Consider the following 27566-nt stretch of genomic DNA (forward strand, 5'->3'; position numbering starts at 1 on the left):
TACCTTATTACGTTTTTTAAATGTATTTATGTATTTTACAAGTGCATAGCTTTCATACAACAGTAATATTTACATCCATTTTTCTCTCGCCATCAATAAATCCCAAAATATCAAATCCGATTTGCAATCACTCCACAGCCAATTTTGATGCACGCTTGACAAAAAAGAAATACACAATTTGTTGCACATGCCCATATATTATTGGCTATTGACAAGACAAGACATATATTTGACAAATGAAAAACGATGGAACAAAAATTATATGCGATTTCCAATTTTTCCCGACATAATACGTTATACTGCGACAACTGAAGTGCAAAAAACCATTTTTTAAATTGCTATCACAGATAAACATTGTAAAGGAGTTTGAAAAAAGTTACATTATCTAATTGTTGATTAAACACAATAAGTTGCCAAAGAAATCCTGTATAATAAACATCAGGAGGTATTATTAAGTTATTAATTATTTTAGTCATTAATTTTTGTTATTAATACTAATTTAGTTGGTAAGCTATGAAAATTATGCAGTTATATCGTGGATTGCAAGTTAATTTACTGTGTTATGTTATCTTAACTTTTTTAAACAGTTAAGTTATCAAAACAAGTTTTTTTGATTGACTGATTCTCGGCGCCCGATGAGCGGATGAGTTAAAATCCAAGAATTTTATCCAGCTATCCATGTTTTCCCCGACATCTCCCATCGCAAATGGAGGCGTTCAACCAAAATCTCAGGATCCAGCGTCGCGAACCTCTTCTCAACATAGACACCCCTCTCAGGAAACATTCCACACGAACTGGGAAGATATTCTGGCGATGATGGACCGCCGGTCCGAATCGTTGAGGTCTGCTGGAGACCACAGCACTCCCAAAGTTCCTCATACAAAGGGTAGTCTGATGATGTCGAGCACTTCGCGGGGACATATGGGAGCGGGAGTTGTTACCGGAAGACGGAGGAAGAAATCTACAGCAGGTCACGATTTCACGTCGTCAACTGGGTTGCCCCCTTCCGCTTTCGCACCTGTTTCGGACGACGAGGTATCAGTGGCTGACGATTACGAAGGTGAGAGCTGAGTTTATTATTTGCTGAAAAACAATTCAGCTTTGTTACTATTTTGGCTTGAGTAATGTTTGAAATAGCAGAACAATCATAAACGTGAAGTGGGTTGTCAAAGCTTGTTTCAAGAAAACTGGAATTTTCTTCATTTATATAAAATTCAAGTATGGTTTAAGAATAAATCTGCGTTACTGGATGATGCAATGCGTTTACCAAAGGCAAATTGTTATCTAAATGATAAAACAAAGAAGTTTGTTTTCTACGTGCAGTATGCAAGAAAATAGGGCCATCAAAAATGTGTTTTCAGACATAATTTCATATCGCGAAGCTTTTTGTCGACTTTTAACGAAACACTAAAAAAATTATTAGTTCATTTATGTATAAAAAATAACAACCCAGAAAATATTGAAATATTAAAAAATATTGAAATATTAAAACCATGGTGCACTTACTTGGAATTGTTTAAAGTCATTTAGTGACGAAATTTTAAATAAACAGAGGTTGTTTTCATATTACTATAACACGTACTACAGCTCTTAAAATTTACCGATCGTTATAATAACTCAGCAAGTTCATTTGTTTTCTAAAAAAACACAAATACTTATGAACAAACTCATGTGGGTCAAACGTCAAAAAAGAGACAAGTTGCAATAAATTGCGAAACGTTTCAAGATAAAGTCAAAGACTACCAGGAGTTGCTTACTTGCTACACGGTCCCCAAGACCTATCATCAATTTTTTGTATTAGAGTTTTTTCTCAGTTTTTCTTCTCACATTTTTCTTTTCAATTTTTGATTACACATTATAAGTTCACATACAAAAAATTGCAAAAAAAATAGGGCCATATGGATCTTTTCAACAATTGCCCCCCCCCCCACTTTGCAAAAGGGGGGCCTATTCTTGAATAGAATTTAAGCGAGCGATTTATTAACGAATCAGAGACGACTGAACTTTCCGTGTATGCTGATACTGTGTTAAACTGGATAGAATAAAGTGCGCCATGCTGGGGCAATTAGCCGAATTGGAATACAAAGCGAAAAGAATTTCCAACTGTCGGGTCGGTGGGCGCGCGCCGCGATAACCGACCAGCGATTTCCGGATTACATCCCACAGCGCATGAGAGGCATGGCCGTGAACAGCGGTCCGCAATTGCACTTAAACTGATATTCGGCTATCTAAATTGTAGGCCAACTAATATTGTGGTAAAGTATAGCACAAAACGGGTGGCGATTCTCTACTAGGTACCAAGGGGGGGGGGGCAATTGTTGAAAAGATCCGGCCATATTTTCACTATTGCCCTAATTGTAGGCTCTATTGGCAACAAGAATTCGACCATCCAAATTAACATGATCAATTTTTATAAATATCCGAAAAGCTGTGGGCGATTCTTTGACTACTTTTTTGATGGATAGCTAATTGTGAAAAGAGCATTCTAGAACGACCATTAAGTTTGCAGAGAATGATGGAAATTGTCAGTTAAAATAGATGCTGAAAGCAAACAGTTGTCATTCGGTGGTCCCTTCTTAACGTCCGTCAAAAAAAGAAATGTGCAATTGACTTTGTCGATACAATGTTCACCAGTGTTATTGGAGTTTGCTCAGTCGGCTCTGATTCGCTTTATCCGGTGTGGTGATTATTCAGAAGAAGAAAAATGCTATACGGTGAACGCAAAGTAAGCCGAAGTAAAAGTAAGCCGACATAAAAGCAAGCCGAAATTTATGTAATAGTTATGCAATCTATCAGAAATAATACATTGTTAACCGTTAAAATCAACACAGCGCATTGTATTATAATGTATTCCAATGCACCAAAGAAACAAAAAAGTCAATTTTTAGACATCTAGTGAATACGAGCCTCAGCGGACCGACGTCCATGGCCATGCCTCTCATCCGCTGTGGGATTTAATCCGAAAACCGCGAGCCAGTTATCCCACCGGCCCGCCAAGGGCAACTTAAAAAACGGGTATCCCAAAATTTTCCGGCTTACTCGACCTCATTTTCAAAATTAGGCTTCCTTGCCTATCGGCTTGCTTGACCGCCACCATGCTATAAACGTTTTGCTAAATCAGGTTACTTCCTTGCTCAGCAAATAATTGTACTGCATTATGTATTTTGACCCTGTATGGTCCCAAAAAGCAGGGAGCTCCATAAAATGTTCAAAATGATGCAAATGGATAAAAATTAAGCATAAATTTTAAAACCGCAGTTTGTTTTTTAGTAAAATGTCATGAGGCCTCTGGTTTTCTTAAAGGTTATTATACTGTTCATATATTTATCAGAGAAACGTCTCTGTCAGAATTGCAATATTGCAATCATGTTTTTCGTTCAAATTTTCCCAAGGAGAATTTTCTGTTTCGGCAAACACTTCTTAAAAATTGCTCATAATTTTTTATGCGCTTTTAATTTTAACATTCTGGCTGAATTGTTGAAGAAAATCCAATCGTCGATCTCAATTTGTCAAAGTTTGTTTGTGAAAGTTGTATCTCAGCAGGAAAAGAGTTACGGTTTCATCCCATGCAGTTCTTAATTTTAAGGATCTTCATTTTTTTAATACATTTTGAGCATTAAGGTTTAACAGGTTTTTCCTTTAAAAAAATGAGATTTAAATAACTTTTTAAAATTTCAAAATTTATAAGCTTTGCATTAATTATTTTATGAGTACAACTAACGTTAAATGAGCTTAATTTATATTCAATATGCTTGCTGTTTCTGCCTACTCTTAGTTACCTGCGAAAAGCTGCCAATTGGGTTTTTCCATTTATACCGAGTTTGACGATAATGAAAACTCTTAATTTTCTTTTTTATTGTTTTTTTCAGAGCTCGATAGACCAGAAATTTCGTTGAGCGCCAAAATTTTTGAGCCTATTTTTTTGACTCACTAAAAAAACATGTTTACAATTCAAATGTGAACAATTTAGTTACAGATCGTTTTTACAAAACCTTGGGATAACCACACTTCTCGCATCCACAAAACATTAAATTGTGTATATGTTTTTATTCAGCCAACCTACCACTTTCCAAGCCTCAGATTTTCATCAGTATTGAGAGACTATTGACAAGCTAAAACTTCGTTTCCAACGAAAAACAAATTATTGACTTCTTGCTTGAAAGTTTGCATTGCCTGAAAAATAGAAATGCAAAAAATTGACATAGCGAGAGCAGAAATGCAAAAGAAGAACCTACTGTCTTAGGAGAAAAACGAACGGAACTTTTCCGTTTGTGCCCCCAGTACTTTATGCGCCTCTAGTTACAGAGCACGTGCCATTAAATAGTAAATCATTATGTAAAAATATGGCACGTACGTCGGGGGGGGGGGCTGCAAATAATATGCGCCCACTAAGCTGTGGGGGGGGACGGAAAAGATCAAAGGAATCAATAGAAGAACTATTTTGTGTTGGGTGTTCACTTTTTTGCCATTTAACGCAAATTATCAGAGTTTTTTATAAAAAAGATTTGGCACCAACTTTGACAAAACAATTTCATGCAAATTAGACTAATCTTTGATCAAGTTAGCTGAAATTTGATCAAAACATATCGTATTGGGTGGTTTATAAACAATATATATGATTCCTTTGTCAATGTCTCCACCTACAAAAAAAAATTTTCGGTGTAATCATTGTTGTCATTTTACTCATGGATTTTACCTGCTTAAACAATTGAGTTATTCAAAAAAAATTCGATTTTTCCGTAACTCTTTTACACCCATTTTGTTTCTTTTTATGTTGCTGACAGCCCCCTTGAGTTGTTGAAAATAACATTTTCAATATATCCAAGTTTCAAACATTTTTTTCCGCTGTGAAGTAAAAACTTTTTTCCTGAAAAATGATTTAACATTTGTCAAATAATATAAAAATTTTTATAATATTTGACAAATATTTGACTGATTTTACTTCACAGCGGAAAAAACGTAATACAGCAATGAAACAAAAAAAAACCTTATGCTTGAAACAAAATTAATTTGCAAATCATCTCAAGTGATCTTTTAGTAGTAAGGTGTCTTACTGGGCACGCAACGGGGGGGGCATTTGGGTGTTACTGTGTTCGCAACGGGGGGGGGACACAAAAATTTTTCCCAATTTTTTGTAATTTTTCGGCGTTTTGGCGAGAACAGTCCCCCGTTGCGAACACATTAACACCCAAATGTCCGCCACCCATTGCGTGCCCAGTAAGACACGATTTCTTTCAAAAAATTTTCATGGGTTAAAAAGGGAACCTATTTATTACTAAAGAAATTGTATTCGTACACTTCATGGTAATAACAAGCGGATAAAGTTTTCTGGTTTTCCCTTCAAATATTCCAAACACTTTTCAGTCATTTCATTTTGTTATTTGGTTTTGTTTTGATTGTTTGTTTCAACTCTCGACTTTATTTATAATTCCCTCAATTACTTTGCAATTGCGTTCTGGTCATTTCAGTCTTCTACTTTTATTATTTGTTTACTAATTATAGTTGAAGGACTTTTCTGTCAATATCGCCTGAAAAACTTTCTTTTAATTACAAAGTGGAATGTTCACAATTGAATGCTTGAAAGCGGCGAGGGAAAACTTCAAACAAGGATTGCCTGGGTGTAATAAAACTGTATTCAGTGTACTATGAAACAAGTAACCGCGCTGGTTTGAGAATGCTGTTGAGATAAACAGCAAAATAGCCCGTCTCTTATTAGCGCAAACACATTTGATTGTTTGCGGGCATTTAATTAGAAAACAGTGTGAATCGTTTCTGTTTTAAAGGAGCCTTTGATTGTCCCACGTGTTGGTAATCGATGATATCGAGGTAAATAAACATGAGATCAATTCCAGCCGAGAGGTCAAAAGGGTAATCTGAGTCGTGTTCATTTAGATTGTTTGTCAACAGCAGATGAGGCTTTGACTTGAAGCCAATGTGGAAACCTGTCCCTCCGTCTTGAGATCCTTTAAAACCGAGCAGACTGGGAATTTGCGGCGTGGGGAACGTTATTCCCTCTTCTTTGTTTTTGAATGTTATGTTGACATGACCAGTTACTTTGTTAACTTTTGCTTTCATTACCAGCTTCAACTGATTATTAAGCTGTTAAATCAATTCTTCAACATTTTCGTAGGCCCCTTTCAAAACGCTTCCTCTTTCTCCAATGTACGGTTTACTAACAGTAAATTCACTGTTTGTTCGGTTTTCTAGTTTCTCTTTTTTTCTATACACTCTTACCTCTGTGTCGACAACATTATAAATAAACGCAGGAAAAATTACTTCACTCAGTGCCACGCGCCAGTCACCTTCAAGAATGATTTCTTCACTAAACAAATTTTTAAAGTTTGCAAGCGTGTTGTCTGTGAAAACACCCATAGAAGCAGACGAAACAAGATGAACTGTGAATTCGCTTTCTCCAAAATCTCTTCGACTCATTGTCAGAACCGTATGATAACTAGAATTTTGTTTCGTTGTCGTATTAATTCTTCACGACAACCTTATTCAACTCCGCTTCGTAAAATTTCCCCAGAATTGGTTCAGCGTTTTTGTCTAATAAACTGTAAGTTGGTGGGTTTTTAGTTGGAATGTCTATTATTTCAAAGAACTCATCGGTAAAAGTTTGCTTATAACCTTTTCGAAACGTTGAATCTGCTTTCGAAATCCTCACAAAATCTCCAACACTATATTTAGGTTGTTTTTTCATGCAATATGATGCATCTGTTGTGAAGAGCGTAAATACGGCACATCGCTTTTTGTTATCTTTTTAGGAGCCATTTTGGTAACCCTGTTAGTACTACCATTAATAGTGTTCACAAAATCTTGTAGCTTTGTTATATAAGAGTATGTCCATTTGTCGTCGAGGTATCTGTAGATTATGTTTTTCAATGATCTGATTTTTCGCTCTGCAAATGCCGATTTTTTTTCGCTGTGAGTTGTGTAGAGTTCTATTCCTTTTTTCTCACATAGATTTTTGAACGAGCCTTTGAATTCTGTTCCTTGATCAACCCAGACCTTCTTTGGTTGCTTCACTTTTATCATTTTTTTGAATGCGTCCATACATGTTGTAGCATACTTTGACTTCATTGGTTGTACACGTAAATATCGAGATAAGCAATCGACAGCAACCATTAAATATTTTACGTCTCCATTGTACTTTGCATGTTTGTCAACGTGGGCCAGATCCAGAGACCAGATCTCATTCAGATCAAACACTTTGACCTTTAATCGAGGAAATTTTTTACGGTAAGTTTTGTGTTTGGTATAAGCGTTTTGTGTGTGTAAGAAATTTTCAACTGTCTTTTCTGGGAGTTTCGATGCCTTTTGAAGACTTTTTACACTGCCGTATGCTGCCGGATCCTTTCTGTATAATTTTTTTCAATCTTTCGTCAGGAGCTATAACTTTTGACGTTTTATTTGAACGGAAACCATTGCTTGATTCCTCTGGTGGTTGGTGAGGTGAAGAGGTTATCTTTGGCGTCGTTGAGTTCATCTTCTTCTTCATCGTCCTGGGTCTTAAATTTGGACTCATTTTCAAGTGATATTGTAATTGTATTTTTCACTTCGCGTGGAAGTTGAAGGTTGTTCGTTTTCTGACCTCAATTGAGTTCTTTCAAGTTTTCGCCTGACTACAGCTTTTGCGTATTTATTAATTACCATCTCCTCTTCAATGTCAATAGCATTCAAAATGTTCTCATATGGAGTCAAGTTTTTATCTGTTCTTTTTGTTGGTTGTTGAATGTTGTACAGAAATGTTGTTGCCTTCAAACCTGTGTCGCCAAGCGATGTCGAAACAAAGTTGCCGCTGATTTCATCAATTGTAATTTCATCAGAATTTTTAACAATTTCGAGTATATTTCGAACCCTATCTAGTTTATGACCTTCGAGAATTGATAAACCAAAAAGTACTTTTTCGTACTGTCCTGAGCTCTGCTTTTCATCTGGCACAGTTTCAACAGATTCCTCTGCTGACTGCTCAGGTTCACTTTCTAAGCCAAGATTAACTGTGTCTGAACTCTGCTTTCGTGTTTGTAAACGCTTTAGAAATGACAGCTGATGGTTCTTGTGTCTTACATTTGGATCATTCAAAATTCTGCCAACATACGACTCATCTTTTTGTTGCATTCTCAGGTACCATTTTTTTGGAATCAGTATAAACTCTTCTGCTGTACTGTTTATTGACATTTTTTAATTTGTAAGGTAATTGTAACAGAAGAAGATAACTTGTTCCACTAATTTGAAACCCAGCTTAGAAAGAAATACTGCTCTCCTCCTTTCTGCTGTATTGGACTTCCGTAGGATAATTTTTGAAATTTTTTCATACTTTTCGATTTTTTTAATCCTAACAGGTACTACATCTTTAACTATATTATGTAAACATTCAGTTATTAAAACTAACACTCTATTGTTACGTTTCGATCTCAAAGTTTTCCTCAGCTGTGCCCTTGTTAACTGATTCAAACGTTTTACCATATAAGCTTTTGTCTCTCTCATTCATCAAGGGTATTTCATCGGGTTGTGGAGCTGGTAAGTAAAATATTGAGCGTCCAGGGCCGGTAATATTAGAACAAAATCTTAAAGTTTCTGATGTTTTGGGATTCAGGTCTATTAAAAAGTGACCGAACGCTTTTTTTGTAGACAACTGTTAACAATGACGAAGGAATTTTGCGAGATTCAATTGTCTTCCCAAGTAATCAACTTGTTGAACATCACGAGGGGACTTGAACAAAATGATATGAGTGTTATTCAGGTCAATTGTTCGCGACCATCTACTTTGCTGGAACAAATTGTGTTTTACATAAATGGTATCTATGTTTTATGTCTACCAGCAGTTGCCAGCTTTACAAATGTTTTGTCGCTGTAAATTTCTTCGCATGAGTCATCAAAGATAAGCAGACAATCTTCTATGTCTGCGAGAAAGTCAAAATTTTGAAAACGTAGGAATTGAATGGACAATTTTTTTCTTCATAAGAGGAAACTGGGGTTGAAAGTCTTTATAGCAAAACACAACTTTTGAAAAGCGTGGCTGAAAAGTTCCCCGGACTAACATATTGAATATCAATTGCGTTTTCCCAGAGCCAGAAGGTCCTACAACAGCCATGAAAACCCTGTCTTTTGTTGAAATATTTTTGTTCATAATCTGGGGTTGGGTAAAATGTAACCGACTAGACTTGACAGAATAGATATCTATACTGATGTCTCTTCACAGGTAGAGGAAGAGAAAGCTAGTTTGATTATACAAAGTGTCATCAGCGAGAATATGATAAACATTTGAACAAAGAACACAACCTCTGACCGGGACAGGTTAATATTATTACAGAATTTCCACGAACTTCTTTCGCTCTCATTACTGTCATATACAAAATCTTGAACAACATGCGAAGAGTCAATTTCATCAATTGCATTGTCTTCATCCATTTCAATTTTTATAAAAGTTTATAATAATTTACAAAAGTTTACTTTTCTTCATAAAAGTTTTGATAACGAACAAAACCAGTTCTCAAGTCTTCTTCGATTTCCACTAGACGACAGACGAAACATGCAGGTAAACAGTTTGTTTTCTCGTAATGAATAATGCTTTGAATTTCTTCCGTTGAAAGAAATGATATTAGAGCTGAAGGCAAGCAAGAGCTACATGGTTCCATGATTTTTCCAATTGGTTGTTTTGGAACCAGTATTAACTTGGGCGGACTGAGTTTCTTTAGACGAGCGTTCTGGTTGCAATTGTTGCTGCTGTTGTTGCTGCTGCTGTTGTTGATGGTGCTGCTGTTGCTGTTGAATTGGTTCGTGTTGTTGGTGCTGCGGTTGTTGAATTGGTTGTTGTTGATTATATTGTTGGTAGCACTGATAGTCGTACTGCAGCTGCTGCTGTCTGTTACAAGTTGTTGGCTGTGCTCCATGATGATTTCCTTTAGTCTGATGGAAGAATATGAATTGATCAAGTATGGGCAGAAATGTTGCAAAGTGTACTAACTCTTCTTGAGATAATACGATTTCCTGCTTGTGCTGCAATGTCTGGTTTTTGAAACTGACTTTCTCGTATTTAATCACTGATGTCAGAACTTGACCCGATGTTGTTATCCATGTTGAGATAGCTAAATTTGGAGATATCAGTGTTTCCAACTCCGATGGATTTTGATTCGTAATCTGATGTTGTGTCCAAAAGTTGTAACTGCTCTGGTTGTTCATCATTAGCTTGTTCTTTCAACCAATTAAAGACTGTTCTTTCAACCAATTAACTTTTCGGCGAGCACAATGATTCAGGAGTTTGCCAGCTATCCTGCTAGGGTAATGGTTTTCACAAATGTTTAGAATCTTTGAGTTGTTGCCTCTGGCATCAAATTTTGGACAACCAATCAGATCCAAGTTAATGACTTTACAGTCGAGCAGGTTTGCCAAGAACTCTGACTTTTCTTTTCCTTTGGCATAGTATACAGCTTTCGGGTTTCTCAGTTTCACGCTTTGTAAGTTTTGTGTAAGATAAATATACGGGTAGACACCATGTTCCCAATGTAGACCATGAAAATACTTAGTGAGCCAATTAAATGCTCGCTGCTCAGCTGGAGGCAATGATTGAATGAGCTAGGAGGAAGAAAAAGAATGCAATCTATATACTCTTCTGTACAAATTGCCAATTCCTTCACAATAAAATTTTGTTTTGAATAACAAAATGTTTCACAGTCAATAACAACTGCTCGCTCTCTCAACATTCTAACAAATGAAAAGTGATAGGTTTGAACAATTTTGTATACCAACAAAAAGCAATTCCTGTAATATGCCCTGCAAAAGGGCTGTTAATGTCACATGGCAACATGTAAGCATAACCCGGTCCTTGTTCGTAGTGCTCTTGAATGTATCCGGCTGCATCATGTAGAATAGCATGCAGTCTCAATATTTTCGAGTCTTTCAGAAAACGATCCATTGATGAATTATCTATTCCAATCAAACCTCTATAAGGTCGAAGTTTCATAGCAATGTCAAAATCAAAGTCTGTTGATCCGTTGAACAAGGAACACGCTGCTAAAAAATAGTTGCGTCTTACAGAGTTGTCAGGATAAATTTTTTGTAATGATAAATATGTTTTGTGAATGATTTCCAGGTCATTTGTTGTTATAATAGGTTTGGTAAACAACATTACACACCGTCTCTGAGCAATTGTTGTAATCGGTGAATTTCATTCCAATAGAAGTAAAAATAACCGTAGTATTGCCACCGGCCGCGTGCTTTTTGATAAATTGTTAAATGAAGCCTCGGAATATTTTTGGAAGTAAATTTCTTGTTGATCCTTAGAACACTCTTCCTCTCAACACCTAGTTCCGTGAAAATTGTTTTGAACTCGTAGTAGCAATCGTATCTCCTACCCTGAACAATTTCTGTATTTTCCAAGCAATGCTGACCAATAAAAACTCCGTCTGCTCAAAGAAAGACTCTGAACTAATTCAAATGTTAGTCGAAAAACTTCAACGCAGTAAAACTTCTCCATTCGAACTCGAACACATTCTGAAGAGAGTAAGCTGTCTGTGCTTTTCCACCGGCTCAGTACAACTGTTTTTAAGTGAAAATTTCCGTCATGAAATAATTTAATTCTCAAAAATTGTTTTGAAGAGCTATCATCTTGTTTGATACACCAATCACCAATCTTTTTCAAACTACCTACAGCTTCAACAGCTTCAGACGGAGTCATTTTTTGGAATGAATGTTTTTTTCCACGGATTCAATTTCTGTTTCAGAAAAAATTGAACTATATTCATGAGTAAGAAAACATGTCTGATACTAAAATGTTCTCACTCTAATGAAAACATTTGCTCAACAGAACAAAAAACTCTCCCTTAGTCTCTTGTTAGACTTTACCACCTCTCTGCCAATGTGGTAAGGCTGGAGACTGGGTGGGGGGTAATTGAAGATAGTGGTCCTACTATCTTCAATTACCCCTCACTCTGGGCCTCCACCCGGATCATGTATGGAATCTCAGCTTAAGCCTAAAAAGCTACAAGCTGGAACCACGCATCTTCCTTGGGCAGTAACACACATCAGTCATCTGAACTCCAGGTGGAAGGTGTAATTGTTACTCTCCACTTTGAAAAAGCAAATTGCTTTTCAAAGAAATTAAACTTTTCATAAATGAATTAAATATATCTTCATTATATTTCTCCAATTAGTTCCCTGAACCGCTGAACCTGGGGGGGGGGGGGAGGCGCTCACGATCAGAGCTGATTGTCTTTGAGATCTGGAAACCGGTGCTAAAAATATTACACAAAAGTTTAACACTTGAAAATTAATCAATTTTTCAGATTTTTTTTATTTTTTTTAAATTTTTTAAATGATGAGGCTCACCTGGGCTGACGATGACGAACATTACATAACTGCTACTTCCCAACAACCCTCTTAATACAAAACATTACCATCAAAAACGTCAAGAATTCAAGAAAAATACCAAAATTGTGTCTTACTGGGCACGCAACGGGGGGGGGGACATTTGGGTGTTACTGTGTTCGCAACGGGGGGGACACGAAAAATTTTTTCGAAAAGCTGATAGTTTTGGCGTTTTGGCAAGAGCGGTGGAGAACGCCAAAAACTATCAACTTTTCGAAAAAAATTTTTCGTGTCCCCCCCCCCCCCGTTGCGAACACAGTAACACCCAAATGTCCCCCCCCCCCTTGCGTGCCCAGTAAGACACCTTACTACTGCTTGAAACAAAATTAATTTGCAAATCATCTCAAGTGATCTTTTATAACATAAAAAGTCATTTATATCCTTCTTGTACGGAGTTTAGGGTCCCATGAAACTCGATATTATATGAAAATATTTGCAAATTTCTTGAATACAATACCCATGTAGAAAAGTTAAAGTGGTTCTTAGGGTATTGAACCCAAAAACGCGCCAAAAAATTTTACAGTCTTTTTTAATGTGCCTCAAAGGGCTATTTGTGCTGAACTGACGAGGTGAAGAAGGAGTTTGAGCCCTTTTTAATTTAAATATGCAAAATCTTCACTATTACTCCGTTCTGAAATGGTATCCTAAGCTCCATTATTTATATTTTCATTGAGATGGTACCTTTGGCTCTCATTTCATATCCCCGGATTTTTTTGTTGAACATTTTTACGAGCATGAGTTCTGCGCTTCGTTAAAACACAACCGTTGTAAGGAAATTAACCAAGTAGACTGAACTTTGTTTTTATTTTGTATTATAGAATTTGTCCATCTCAATTCATCATATACTTTGATACGTTTTACATGATTTCGCCGCTTGTTATTATATATCTCTCAGAGCATTTTGACTTCTTCAAGCAATTTAGGTCCTTAGTTTTACATAAACACATATAAAGTGACGCTGCAGGAAACAAATTGAAAAGAATATTGTCCCTGAATCGTTGATTCCCCCGAAACCGTTCTTACGGAAAAAAATCAGAAAAACAATTGTGTGAAAAACAATTAACTTTAAATCGGAAGCCATCAATTTGACTTTAGAACATTTAACGATTCCTATGTTAACAATGAGGAGATGTAGACAGAGACTAATGAAGCCTAATCAAAACCGCCGATAAGCCAAATAAAAAAGAAACTTAAACGGCTTAGCTTAAGTGCAAACGTTTTTTTTTAAAGTTTTGGTTATTCAGCAAAAATTTAGGTGCAACTGTATACTCTTTCGCTATTGAACGTCACTAAGGCTTTTTAGTTTCTTTGAAAATTCTAATTTTTTCTGTTGTTTTTTTTCTAAACTTCAGTTGGATAACATTAACCTTTTGCGTCGCAGCTTGATAAAAACAATTTTCGATACGAAACCAAACATTTCTACAAAATTATTTTGAATACATTGATACAAGTTGATAACTATTATTTTCATCTAATTGACGCCAAAATTAGCATTTTTGTTTTATCAACTTTTGGTCACAAGAAATTATAACTTATTCTCAGCTAGAGGCACTTGAAATCAGTTAGACCTATTAGTGTACACTTGGCTGGTGTGGTTTATTTTTTTATTATGGTGAAGTTTGTGTTTTATTTCTGTATGTTTGTGTATTTGTAAGTTTATTTATCGATTTCATTGTAAAAACTATGTTTTTTTGTTTCTGTACCAAACATAAACATTTTTTACTTTTAATTAATTATACCATTTATCTGATGCTTGCTTTCAAATGCGAATATGGGAACTTTTTGTGTCACGCACAGAACAAGCAAGCCTTTAGTTGAAAAGTATTCTCATGTTTCATGATTGTTAATGAATTGTTTTGTAAACAAAACAATTCATTATTTTGTGTAAATAAAACAGCAGTTGAAAAGGAAACAATATCTTACCTGATCTAACACCAGAGAACTGTTTTTATTTTGTTAAAACTTGCAAAATTATTAATGTTTGAGCATTTTTTTTAAAAAATGGAACTCGCTTCAAATAAAGATTCAAAGAACAGAAAATAATAATAATTGCGCGATTCAGAAAAAAAATACTTTGTCTGTTGTCCATTTTTTAAATGTTCAAGACTTTTTTTTAAATTTTTTTCCTAAAATGCAAACAGCCATTCGGGAGGCATACCCGGCAGATTTTGGGCTGTTCAAGGGACTCCCCCCAAGCATTGATGTGTTCCGAATTCCTAATGATAATGCAGCCGCAAAAAATGTTTTGTCATGCGGATTCTCTTTACTAGTTGTGAACAGATCCAAAAACTTAAAATTTTGAGGTATCTGTATTAAAATAATTACCTGCGTTTGCATGCGAATTCCCAGAGCAAAATTAACGGGTTGGGGAATCCAAATTACAAATGGGCAGTCCTCCTTTAGTTGCCGCTTTCACCTATTAGTAATGGAATAATTTTAAGGAAACTGCAAAAGAGTTTTGAATTTTCCTACCTTTCAAATTTCTTTCGTGATCTTGAGCACAAAGCTGCACGAAATTGTTAGAAAAAAAACTTTTTGCGAAGTTTTTTTTCTCAAAAAGTCTTCAAGGATCGATTCGGATTTGTAAGTGCTTTTTTATGATATTACTATAATTTCTTGCAGATATCACTTGGTCAAAATTGGCTCAAAAAAGTCAGCCGAGTATAAAGTTATTTTTAATTCGCAAGAATAGTTAATCTGTTAGCAAGAGCAAGTATATAACTCTACAATTCTGAAGCTTATCAATTCTCTCTCAAATACATCTCATGTTTCTGAATCAGTTCAACTGCAACAAACAAAGAAGTCATTTTATCATTTAGGCGGAGAGTCGCCAGAATCTTGTTTTCGGATTCGGTTTCTACGCTCGTTGCAGTTCCTATTTGACTCAGAGTCCTTTCGGAACCTTGTACGCTTCATTGTCTTGCAACGCTTTGTCGCTTCTGTTTTTCAATAGACCACCCCCTCTTTTGTTCAACAAGAGTCAATTACATGTATCTTTCCAAAATTTCCAACATTTTACGATACTAAAACCGAAAACCAACATCATTTTCTGGATAAAAGCACCTTAAGCAATTCAAACGTTTTGTCAAATTACAGCTTTTGTTTTCAAATATTCCCTAAATTCTGGTGTATTGTATTAATAACTCGTAGTTATTATCCGGCCATATTTTGGTTTTTGAAAATCAGACGTTCTTTGTTTGCGTGGACACTTGTATTGTTTGTCACTACAAAAGTCCCCGGATAAGAATAATGGTAGCTAAAACTATAAGCTTCTGTTAATCGACATTGATGAACAATAAGAAATAGTATTGTATGTCTAGATTTACGGTACGTCTAGAGGCTTTGTACTCAGATTTTGCTCAAAAAGAGGTCTGGCGACCGGCAACTTCTAAGAAATAAACTTTAAAAGACTAAACTGATCTTTTTCTATTTCGAGAACAAAATCGGCATAAATGTTTACTTTGATGTAAAGAGTAATCATTTCCCGAATTAAAATTGATTATGGAATATTTGAAAAATTTAATAAGATAGGAAACTTTAAATTTTTGTCGTCAAAAACATGATAAAATTTGATCTTTTTTCTTTCTGCTGACTAACGCTACAAGTTAAACTCTCCAATAACTGGCAGTTCATTTTCGGTTAAGCTGGTAAGCCAGAAACTGTAAAGCAACTAAATTCTAGTGATTTTCTGGCAACTGCTTTCTCTAACCTGCACTTCTTAATCTTCTTGATATTCTTAAACCTTCAGAAAGGTTTGTGTAAATTGGAGGGGATATTATCAATCCTAAATAACCATTATCACTGAAAAAACAATGATTTGCTTATACAATGATGGAAACAAGAAATTTGTTTGCTTATGGGGGGCGCAGACAACACTTACAAACTCAAAACTAATAAAAATTAAAAAATTAAAATAGGTCAACCAAAAACTGATTCCTTTAAAGATCAAAACCAGTAATGAATCAATGGTAGAAGTACAAAACTTTCACTTGGTGAAACCTTTAATGATGCTAAAAAAGCAACAACTTTTTAAAGACATTCCCTCGTTTGAGATATTGAATTCTTTCAACAATTGTTGTACAATTTTTGATAAACTGCTCGACAATGTTTAGTAAACAAGTAGTAAACAAGATACTGTGACGCCTTTTTATAAGCCTCTTCTGTCATCAACAAAATCTTTATGTTGTTCTTTATTTCAGTGAAACGAAGGTGGATCGCTAATGTTTGATATAAATTATCAATTTAAAAGAATTTTTCAAACATTAAGTTTCTCAACTATCAACTAAATTGATATCTACGATGTCTCTTTTCTACAATTGACCTTTTAGGTATATAAAACGCAATCTGCTGAAAATACTACTCATAATTTTCTTTTCTTCAGAACTACTTTATATAACTGGGGTGCTTTTGCACTTTCTAAAACGTTTTTTAAGAACGGAGTCTTCAAAACCTGCAGTTGAAATGAACTTAGTTTCAATGTTACCTGTTGAATAAACTTTGACTAAAAGTTTGTCAATGAAAACTATTTACAGTTTAATTACTTTTATTATTAAATTAGCAAGTTTTTATTAATTGTCTTAAAAGTCAAGATGACTTTCTGAAGACCTTAAAACAAGAAAAACTTAAAGTTTTTTTTGCTGATTTTATGTTCGACGATTTTTGTCTCTCCTTTTCCAGCATAAGTTAAGCAAGATTTCTGTTAGTTCCCAAGTGTTCTGCTCCTTCGATTCTGATAATAAATTTAAATTTGATTACATTAGAGCAAAAGTATTTATAATTTGATTCAATTATCAGTGCTTTTGGCTATTCTGAATACTGTCTTTGGCCAATGAACAAATATCCTAGATTTCACGGAAAACCACCGTTTTAGATACGGTGAGAAATATACTCCACGAATAAAGTGAACGAATAACAAACCGAAGTAAAGTAAGCCTGCGTTAAAGCAAGCCGAGTGTTATATAAATTTTATGTAATCTTTCACAAAAATGCATTTTAACTACTACAATCAAGACTGCACATAGTATTTGAAATTTATGTATTTCAATGCACCAAAGAAACAAAAATAATGTCACTTCCAGGAGATCTAGTGATTTTGAGTCCCAGCGAACCGCTGTCCTTGACCATGCCCCTCATCCGTTGTGGGATGTAATCTGGAAATCGCCGGCCGGTTATCGTGGCTAAGCCATGAAGCGCCAACGGGCCCACAAGGGATAACTTATGATAAAATTTTCTGAAAAAAATGTTGGCTTACGTGACCTCTGTTTCAAAATTCGGCTTGCGTGCCTATCGGCTTGCTTGACCGCCACCTAAATTGTCAAAAATATGCGCTTTTTAACGGATAACAATGTATTATTTCAAGAAGATTGCATAAAAATTACACAACATTTGGCTTGCTTTTACGTCGGCTTACTTATACTTCGGCTTGCTTTGCGTTCACCGTTAAAATACTATTATGGATTGAATTTGAACAAAAAATAGAATCTGAAAGACAGACCAGGTTGTGCCTCGTGCAGAGACGGTCTTGATTTCAGGTCGGTGCTGGACCACGTAACTTGGCCAACATACTCTTCCTATGTATTTTTTGAGCAATCCGAGAAGGCAGATCTTATTTGATTTCGTTGATTGCCCGCTTGATTTGGTTCCGTTGAATGAATTAAACATTCCATGTGTACATTTGTGACCGAATCGAAAAATCTTTTCCTTTTTGGTATTTTCATAGCGCATCGATATGGATCACAATATTTAAAAGTCTGATTGCATTAGAGCAGCCGAAGAGTTTAACTTTTTTAAATTAAACTTTTTAAATTAAAGTTAAAATTAAATTAAATTTTTAAGGATACAGCGAGTACCAGGGGAGTTCTAGATTATCAACAAACAAAACTACGAGGGAATTTGTTCAACCTTTATCACCAGGCTCAGACAAACCAATTTCTATTGGTCATAAAGTCCATAGCAATTTGTCTAATGCTTCCTCAAGAATAGCTCATCTCAAACAACAAGAACAGCAACTTCAGCAACAAAAACAAATATCAAAACCTCGACAAAAAACCAGACAGGTTTCAGAACCCGTAAAAACCTCAAAGTCTTTCAAAAAACGAAACCCTTCTAATGATAGAACGCGCAATCAAAGTTCGCACAAATCAGATGTGGAAACGGGTAAAATTATGATCTCTAATTCCAATAACCAAAATTTAAGCGAAAATGCTCATTTTTCGTCACACAGCCAAAAGTTATCTATGCCTGAAACTGACTTTATGTTAACAAATGATGCGAGGACAAAATCTGATCCCAAAATATTCCAAACTGAGGAAAACGTGGGCAACGAACCAACAAGCACGCCTAGAAAATTCAATCAAGCTTCCCGATTCAACGAAACCGACGCAAGAACTCCAACAGCTGTTCTAGCTACTGCTATGACGTCAGAAATGCAGCTTCCGATGACGTCACGTAACGACTCAACCATTCACCGAGTCAAGCGAATCAAAAGAACAAAAAACGGTTCGGCGAACAATGACATCGAACCAAAATCAGGCGAATCATTAGATCAAATTCGACGTGAAGAAAACGAAATCCAGCAAGTGTTGCGGGAAGTTGAAGCAACAATTATGAGCATATCGCCCGATGAAAAACCCAGAACAATATCACCGCATCCCAAATCGCCAAATTTCACCCAAGCCGACATTAGAAGCCCAAAGTTGTCGGGTTTTCGGCCCGTCGAAAGTAGCAACAAAAGCCCAATTTGGAAGTCCAGTCCAATAATCCAGTCTCAAATTTTGACCGACCGTTATGAACCACTGTCAGTTAATTCAGTTTACGATGCTTCGTTACCAACGAGTCGAAAAATCAGCGAAACAGGGGCGAGTGAGTTTTCAACGCGCTCTTATCTCGACAACCCCGAATCAGATTTGATCAAAGTTGATATTTCAAAACCCACCGTTAGATTGTTTGCTAAGTTGAATCAAGATCAACAACCTAAAAGGAACAGCAAAGTTTTAACGGCTCAAGACGCATTCTCACGAAGTCTTGACTTTACAACAGCCGAAGACTTGAATCGAATGATGTATTTGAGAAAGCAGTTTTACGATCATCAGTTCAACTATGATTCTGGAACATCGACAATGAACTCTTCAGTTGCTCCGATCTCGGCAGCTGAATCCAATTTTAGTTATAATTATCCCGAAATGTCATCCAGCAGAAGCTCCAGTATTTGGAGTAAGTATGACGATATAGAAGACAGAAACGTCGCGATTTATTCCCAAGTTTTGAGGAAATATGGGGGCATTATGGATATGGAATCTCCTAGAGTTTCCCACATTGAGAGAAATAAAATGGACCCTACCCGGAGGATATCTGGAACCAAGTCGTACGCGCTGGACCATGCAAAGAGGGTTCTTGTAAAGCTGAAACAGGCAACTGGGAAAGATTTTGAGCTGCTTCATGAGAAGGAGATTGAAGATGAACTTCTCTCTGGAGTTGAGGCGCCTAAAAAGTTGCCCCCGCTCGGAATAAATGACCCTATAGAAATTGAAGTCAGGTTTGTGGTAGCCAATTTTAAATCAATAATTTTTGTTCCAAACGAGTTCTTGGAATCATTGATAGAGAATTCATTAACAGTTCACGTACAGTGTCAGATACAATTCAAGGCCCCAAATTTCTTTTTTAAAAAGCAAACTGAATTCGTTCTGGATTAGATGCCAACTTTAAGACAAATCAATTTTTTTCCCACGAGTTGGTTATTTTCCTTTTCAAATTTTGTTTGTATGTATCGATGGTCTCAGTAGGCATAGAATTATTCAAGAACGGGCGTTTTGCTGTTCTAGAAGAAATACAAATAGAATTGTTATTCGACCGCAGGCGTTTTTTTTTGCAAAATTCTTGGCTATGAAAATTGAAAACCGTTACGCTCCATGGATTGCTTTTGCAGCGATGCAGTTGGTTTTGTTAAATTATTGTGTATCTCAAAGAAACAATCGTTTTAAATTTGACTTTTATGATGACAAATTTCAACTTATCATCTTTGAAGGTCGCATTTAGCACACAGACGTTGATTTTGGCTGTCTGAATCAATTTAAGTCAGGACAAAACTGTCTCTTGAAAGAAATTCCGCATCGCCTTTTGTTACGGTCGATCAAAATAGTGAACGAAACAAATTATAAACCAAATGATTTCCAAACTTAAGTTATACTTGAATTTTCAAATAAACCTACTTTTAAAATATCAGTTTTCGATTCGTTTGACGCTTAATTTATCTACAGAGTCTGAGATAGATGAAGTTGTTCAAAGTAAAACACCACAGCGGTTGTACTATAACTATTAAATGATGGAAATTTAGGTAATCAATGTGTCATAATCAATAAACACCTCGAAATTTGCATTTTTGTAAGGCTATAGAAAACTGAACAGAAAGCTAAATGTAAAATTGATATTATGAGCAATGATATCATGCAGCAATTCAAGACAACAGACAAGAGCAAACATATGTAACTAATAGCAATAGCAATAGCAAAAAATTAAGTTTCCAATAGATACAAATTTCTCCAAAAAATAAGTGATACGGTTTTTCAAAACTAAGCATTTTTTGATGTTTTTTAGATTAATTTTCCATTGCAATCCAAAACGCACTCCAAACACCTCAATATACCATAATGGTGTGACTTAGTAGGGGCTGCAATAGGAAAAACTTAATTACGAAAAATATTTTTCACAACTCAGAAAAAAATAGATATCATTTAACGACCTTCGATTTCGTGACAAAAAATTTGTTCTCTAACTAATTAATAGCCGCCCTCATCTTCTCAGCCGGCTATTATTGCGCTCGTATTTTTTTTTTACTTCGTCAAACTTTTTTTCGCTTTACCATTTTGCCGCTTTTTCGACATTTTGCGTGAAATCTTTTTGACTTCTCTAGGCTAGTTTCTCTCTTCTCTCATTCTGCTAAAAGTGAATTTGAACATCAGTTGCTAAGCAAAGCAATTCAAAATGAACAGAGTCGGTATAAGAAATTGAAGTCCGAAATAGAAACGGGATAAACCCATAAAGCCTAATTTTAGATGCCCGCTATTTGAACGTCGTTCCTATAAGTCTTAGTTACCACCTCTAATGCTTATTGGTGTTGATAGTAGCCCCTGTAGCCTCTCTCTAAGAAACAGAAGTATGTTCAAAACGAAATGCCATCAAAATAAATCGGACTTAAAAAATATTTTTGTACAAAAATCTTTTTTTTCAATATATTCTATTTGTTCAATCCCAATCATGCTTATTGGAATCAACGGCGGCTATTTTCCGGCAATCTGCCGGGTATGTTTTTTCTATATTTTTTTTAACCGTTTTTCAACCTGTGTTTTCCTGGATGCTTTTTGGATTTACATTTTTGTTCCACACAAATGAATCTTTTGCTCAATTCAGTTACTTTGGAAAACCGCACCAAAAGTTATATTTCTGACCTCTTCGTTTCTTAACATAGGACATGTCACAAGGTATTAATAAGAAGCAATAAGAAGGTTATTTTCTAATTAGCTAAGCAGATCCCATTGAAAGACAAAAAAGTGTAGTGCCAGCTATGTAATTGGAGATCAAAATGTTTTCTCCTTAATTCAATTTTTTTAAGAAAAAAATGCCTTACTGCTTCCAAGGGGGCCGTATTATCAACGATGTAATAGCTCTGAAACTAGTCAAATCCATGTTGAACAAACAGAGTTTATTGTCAAGCTATATGTCGAGCCTAATTTGTTTAGTTGAGCTCATTAATCTACATTAGATTGTTCTCACTCAATATACTATTAATTCGCTCATAACGCTGCAAAACGTACATATGGCTTTTTCGGCAACTTAATAAAGTAGTGGACAACTGTGGCAAAACCCCGTCACTAATTGTCCGCAGTTTTTCTAACTACTTTCACGACCCGCTTTTGGCTTGATTTTATTAACAAAGATTTAAGAAATAGCTCAGAAAAGAAATTTTGTTAATTACCATATCTTGAGCTCGTTCAAAGCAGCGTCGTCTTTTAAATCCACAATTAGTATAAACCCGTAACTAACTCCAAGTGCATTTCAGTACTGGCCCGGTGTAAATGCAATTCCTCATCATTACTGAATCAAAGACTGATTCATCTCACTTTTTTGACTTGCAGACTTGCATTCAGTCTGATTTTACAATGTTCAGGCTTGGGCCAAGTGTAAAAATAAAGTTCCGTACGTGGATTGAACCCACAATCTCTCTCTCTCTCTCTCTCTCTCTCTCTCTCTCTCTCCGTAGCCGTTTCTCCTCCTTCCTCCGCCACCCCGACTCGTGACATGTTTACTTTTGCGCCGTTAATATACGCTTGAAAGAAGCGAATTTCAAGCGAGAAAGCAAGCAAAATATATTACATGGGAGAATTGAATTTACACTTGCCCAGTACTGATTTACACTTGGAGTTCGTTACGGGAAGAATAAATTGATTCATTCGCAATCAAACAAGCTTTCATTGATTTCTGCTTAATTGGCACTTTGTTAGCAATTTCCTTTCGAGAATAGCTCAAAAACACAAATTGTGGACAAATGTGACAAATATTTCCAAAATTTCTCACATTTGAACTAAGTTCATCTCGTTTTCACCGTTTTAGCGTTAATTTATCACTTTAATTTTATTAAAAGAGCCGTAAAAAATTCCGACAAAATCAAACAATCGTTTCTTTTCGTGTAAACGTTGCGGCGTAATAACATTACGCAAAAATATATCATTCACTTAATTTCAAAGTGTGGTGCGTTAACGTCTCTGATTTTCATGCGATAATTGATTTGCAAACAGTGCTCGTTTGCGGTTATTTGTGTTTTGTTGAGTGCAAAAATTTGAACATAGGATTTTAAAAACTTAGTATTAAAATTAATGCACCTGTTATTTTGCTGGTTTATTATCTGCTTCCTCTTTAGCACTAAACGTGCTGTCACTTTTAAAAGTGTTCTCGTTGTAACCAAGTTCCTTCAAACATTAGTTTGCTTCTAATGATTCTTAAAAATCATCAGTTTTAAAACAAAAATTGAAAAAACAAAATTAAATTTCTTCATTGATTAAAGAATAAATCTTAATTGCTCAATTGGACAATACAATTTTCGACCACGCTGACAAAATCTGACTATTTACAAAAATATATGTTTTCATTAATAGGCTGAGTGGGTCCAAAAAATTAAATTTTATAATCTGGTATTCCTATTGAATATGAACCTCTCTCTCCTTTCAGACGTTTTGCTGCGAAATTTAAAGTTAAATGATTTTGGATTACATCATTCGATCATTTTATTTCTTAAATTGTTTCAGCTGGTTGAGAGATATTACAAGAAAATTATGTATTACATTATATTACAAAAGTGTATATTACATTACAAAAGTGTATCAATTTTCGGTACTTGGTTTTGCATAAATCGCTCTATGCATATAAAACAGAAAAATTATTTTTATTAAGATATTATCCACGATAAAAGCAAATCTACAAGTCTTTTTTTATCTTTTGTTTGTCAATTTTTTTAAAGAGGTGGTTTGTTCCGAAAAATTACCCAACCTTACATGATAAAAATAAAGGCACTCTGCAATGTACCAAAATTTATAAATATATTAAATGTATATATATATATATATATATATATATATATATATATAAAATAGTTACTAACTGTGACAGTTACCAACTTGTCAATTGTCAATTAGGCCAAAATGAAAGAAAGCTTGATTAGTGATCAACTTCAGAAATATCTTCGCAATGAAAATTGTGGCTTAGGGAGAAATCTGGCAGTTTTTCGACTACCCGTATCACTGCTCAGAAGAACTACTAAAATTTTGAATCGGTTCTTCAGGAAATACTATTTAATTTTGTGTAATAATGTCTTAAGTTAACTTAATGCTCAAAATTGGAGGCTTGAGTTACGTTCATCGGTGAATAACAGTGACAAAATTCATGCTTGTTCCGTCACTTATGTCCACGATTAACGTAATAATTTTCTATCATGAATCAAAGTGACGAAAATTGAGAAAATCGGCTAAGATGTGTAGTCACTGTTGTCCGCGAAACGCCAAATAATCTCAAAAACAATAATTTGGAGTTTTGCGACGTAAAATTATATAGTCTTCGTATGAATGAAAAGAATGGTCAACCTGAGCTATGTGTTTGTTTAGGACTACTTGTCTAGCATAATTCTCATCAATCAGGAAATTACATTGCATTTTTTTGCCAAAAAATCAAATAAAGGAATATACAAAAAGATCAGTATTTGAATTTAAAAAAAAATATTTTTTCTATAAATTAAATTTACCTCAGTATTAATAAGAGTTCGAACTTTCTTTGAAAAAACAGATTCTTAATTGCAATCTTTAAAAGTGAAGTGCTGTGTCTTTAGGTCTTTCTACAAACCACGAACTGTGAAAGATTTCCGGAATCTTCCTAAGGTACAGAACTTAGCCATCGGACCCCAATACACGGACGAAGAGAAACGGGAAAAGGTACACGTTCTTATCATCTCTAATTAGAATCACAGCCACTTGCGGTTCAGATTGCTCGCCCTGGTTTTCACTGTTTTTAAACCGATTTTATTTGAAGAGCCTAATAACAGATGAAATTATAACCCTTACAATTTATATTTACCATTATGAAGGTGTAAAAATATCAATCACAGGTCGTGAAACTGTTTCAATTTTTATTAAAGAGATATCACGGTTCGGAGGTGTCAGCTCATTTTCAGCGCATGGTTAAGTAAGAAATGCGCTGAAAGTGCTGAAAATTTTGTATTAAATGCGCTTGCTGAATGATGAGCTTAAATGCTCTAGAATAGTTGCGCTATTTTTTTTAAAAAAAACATGGCTTTTCATCCTGTTTATCATATGAACTTCAATCAACTCTTTGCAGCGCATTTCTTGAATATATTTTTAGACAATATCTTGGACTGGAATTCAATGTTCTTAAGAAGTGTTATCTATAGACTAGGTTTTAGTAGCATTTATATTCAATAAAATTCGAACAGTGGGGCTATCATTTCACACATGGCTGGTGATTCAACATAAGGTGAACAAAGGAATAAAGTAAGTGCGTGCATTGCTTGATAGATGACAGATTGTAGATTGAAAGGTGTCACAGTTTTATTGCCCTTTTTGCTGTTTGTGAATTCGAGTTTGTGAAAAGGCTGAAGAAATCAAGGGAACTGCGTCAGCCAAATGTCTTTGTCATATAAAATTTAACGAATATAACCAAAAGGTTAAGAATTCTAAATTAAATAATTGAGTTATATTAGAGATCAATCTCGGATCTGGGATCTATTCTGTCGTCCCACACCAAACGCCCCCCCCCCCCGCCCCACCCGCGGCTCCAGCTTAGTGCGCATACACGCCCCAGGCGCACGTGCTATTTTTTACACAGTATCGCGCTATATAACAACATATAATTTGTCATTGGGGGGGGGGGGCATGCAAACACTGGGGCCAAAAAAGAATAGATTCAAAATTGATTGTGTGTGAAACACGCACATGCCACATTTCTGGTGTACCAGATTATAGAGTGCCAAATTTTTCTATTTAATAGTGCCAGATTTTTAAACATGCAGAATTCGTCCTGCAACCAAGGTTACCTGACTATGCTAATGTCACTTCGAAATTCTGGCTCAAATCTTGAACTGGCACGCCGTTCTCGTCCAATGCCAGATGTTTCCACTGACTTCATCACAGCCTCATAACCTATACTTAAGCACTTGATTTTTCAGATATTTTCCGTTTGTGCCCCCCCCCCCAACTTAGGGGTGCATATTATTTGCACCCCCACGCCAAATTTGTACCATGTAATGACACGTGCTCTGTAACTGGTGATGCATAACGTACTGGGGGGGGGGGGGACACAAACTGAAATGATACAATTTTTCTATGTTTTAGGTGAAGAAAGTGGAGAAACTAAAGCAGCTGGACCAGATGATCAGAGAGCGGAATCGGAATATGCTGTCCAATAACAACAAGAGAGACAACAAAAGCACTCCCCCGTCTAATGATGCTACAACCCCAGCTACTAAGTGTCAAATAAGGGCTGCTACCAACTGACACACGTTAATGTCGTAATAAAACCAAATGATACGGACACAGACAATAAAATGATAATTTTATGTTCTTTCAATTTCAACACATGTTAATGAAATTGGTTCTTTTGAAACTTAATTGCCACTGAATAGAAGTTACTAATTCAAAAATTAATTGACTTGTTTATAAAATTAAATTTAAGTACTAATATAGATGTAAGCTCTAGTTTAGCCATTCCACTGTTGCGTGCGACCGTGTACAAAGTGAAAATCTAGCCAATATCTTACAGGAAAGATGCTCCAGCGGGAAAAAGGCTATTTTTTAACAGGCTTAAGGCCATGTAATAATACGTTTCAGATATTAATTTGATAATTTCTAGTCAAATTTCTATTATTATTTAGTAGATTTCTTCAAACAGTAATTACCCCTCTTGTAACAGTTGTATAATGCAAGCAAGCATGCTGTTTTTGTTTCGTGTGAAATTCTCAGAAAAGCTTAAAAGCAAAATTTTTTTACCGTCTAGAGAAGTACATGACAATAAGTGAAACCTTTTTAATCTTCTGCTCACAAAAATGGTCTCAGTGGAGGGTTGATGTACTTTAGTTTTTATTTCTTCAGTTTCCAATAGTTTTCTTAGTTCAAGCAATTGATTCCCAAAACCGGGCTCAAAATCTGTAAAATTTTTGCTTTGTAAGAACACGTTCAATTTGAGGGGTCCACAAGAATAGTTATCTTGCAAGATCTTCCAAGAAAAGGGTTAACATGTAAGAGTTTTGCAAGATTCGTGCACGAAAGGAAACGTCATTTATCCTTGCTAGTAATAACATAACCGATTAACGTCGGGCGAACTGCTCGCAAGCGACCGGCGAGCAGTTGGCTTCGTCAGTATGTAGTCACGGTTTAGTGAGGCTAGCTTTAGCTTAATTGAAAGGGCGTGAGATGAGCGCAGCGGGGGGGGGGGGGGGTGCACCTGGGAGCTGATGGGGGGGGGGGGTAAAGCAATAATGGGGGGAACGGTTGGAAGGGGTTTTTTGCCTGCACAGGGCCCTTACGGCCTGAACGATGTCTAGGTGTGGGGATTGAAGTGAGAGGGTGGCCGATGTGGGGGAGGGGAGGAGAAGGGTTGTCAACCTCTAAGAACCGCCCTTCGCACGATAAGTATAAGTCTCCAAA

The 27566-nt window shown here is 35.7% G+C and overlaps 1 protein-coding gene across 1 annotated transcript; it reads left to right on the forward strand.

Moving 5' to 3' along the window:
* On the forward strand, nucleotides 1–26583 carry LOC142336902 (uncharacterized). The gene is made up of 4 exons (XM_075385878.1): nucleotides 1–1060; nucleotides 18202–19900; nucleotides 24737–24839; nucleotides 26256–26583. The coding sequence occupies exons 1-4, from the start codon at nucleotides 679–681 to the stop codon at nucleotides 26415–26417; spliced, it is 2346 nt and encodes a 781-aa protein (XP_075241993.1). The 5' UTR covers nucleotides 1–678; the 3' UTR covers nucleotides 26418–26583.
* Nucleotides 26584–27566: the final 983 nt, after the last annotated feature.

This window comes from Convolutriloba macropyga, chromosome 3 (genome assembly GCF_964194025.1).
Source record: "Convolutriloba macropyga chromosome 3, txConMacr16.3, whole genome shotgun sequence".
NCBI lineage: Eukaryota > Metazoa > Xenacoelomorpha > Acoela > Convolutidae > Convolutriloba > Convolutriloba macropyga.

Bases quoted from the DNA above. Each gene is read 5' to 3' on its own strand.
- LOC142336902 (XM_075385878.1), top strand. From the start codon at position 679: ATGTTTTCCCCGACATCTCCCATCGCAAATGGAGGCGTTCAACCAAAA. The intron at 1,061-18,201 runs GTGAGAGCTGAG...TAAATTTTTAAG, and splicing joins AGTGGCTGACGATTACGAAG to GATACAGCGAGTACCAGGGG. The intron at 24,840-26,255 runs GTACACGTTCTT...TCTATGTTTTAG, and splicing joins ACGAAGAGAAACGGGAAAAG to GTGAAGAAAGTGGAGAAACT.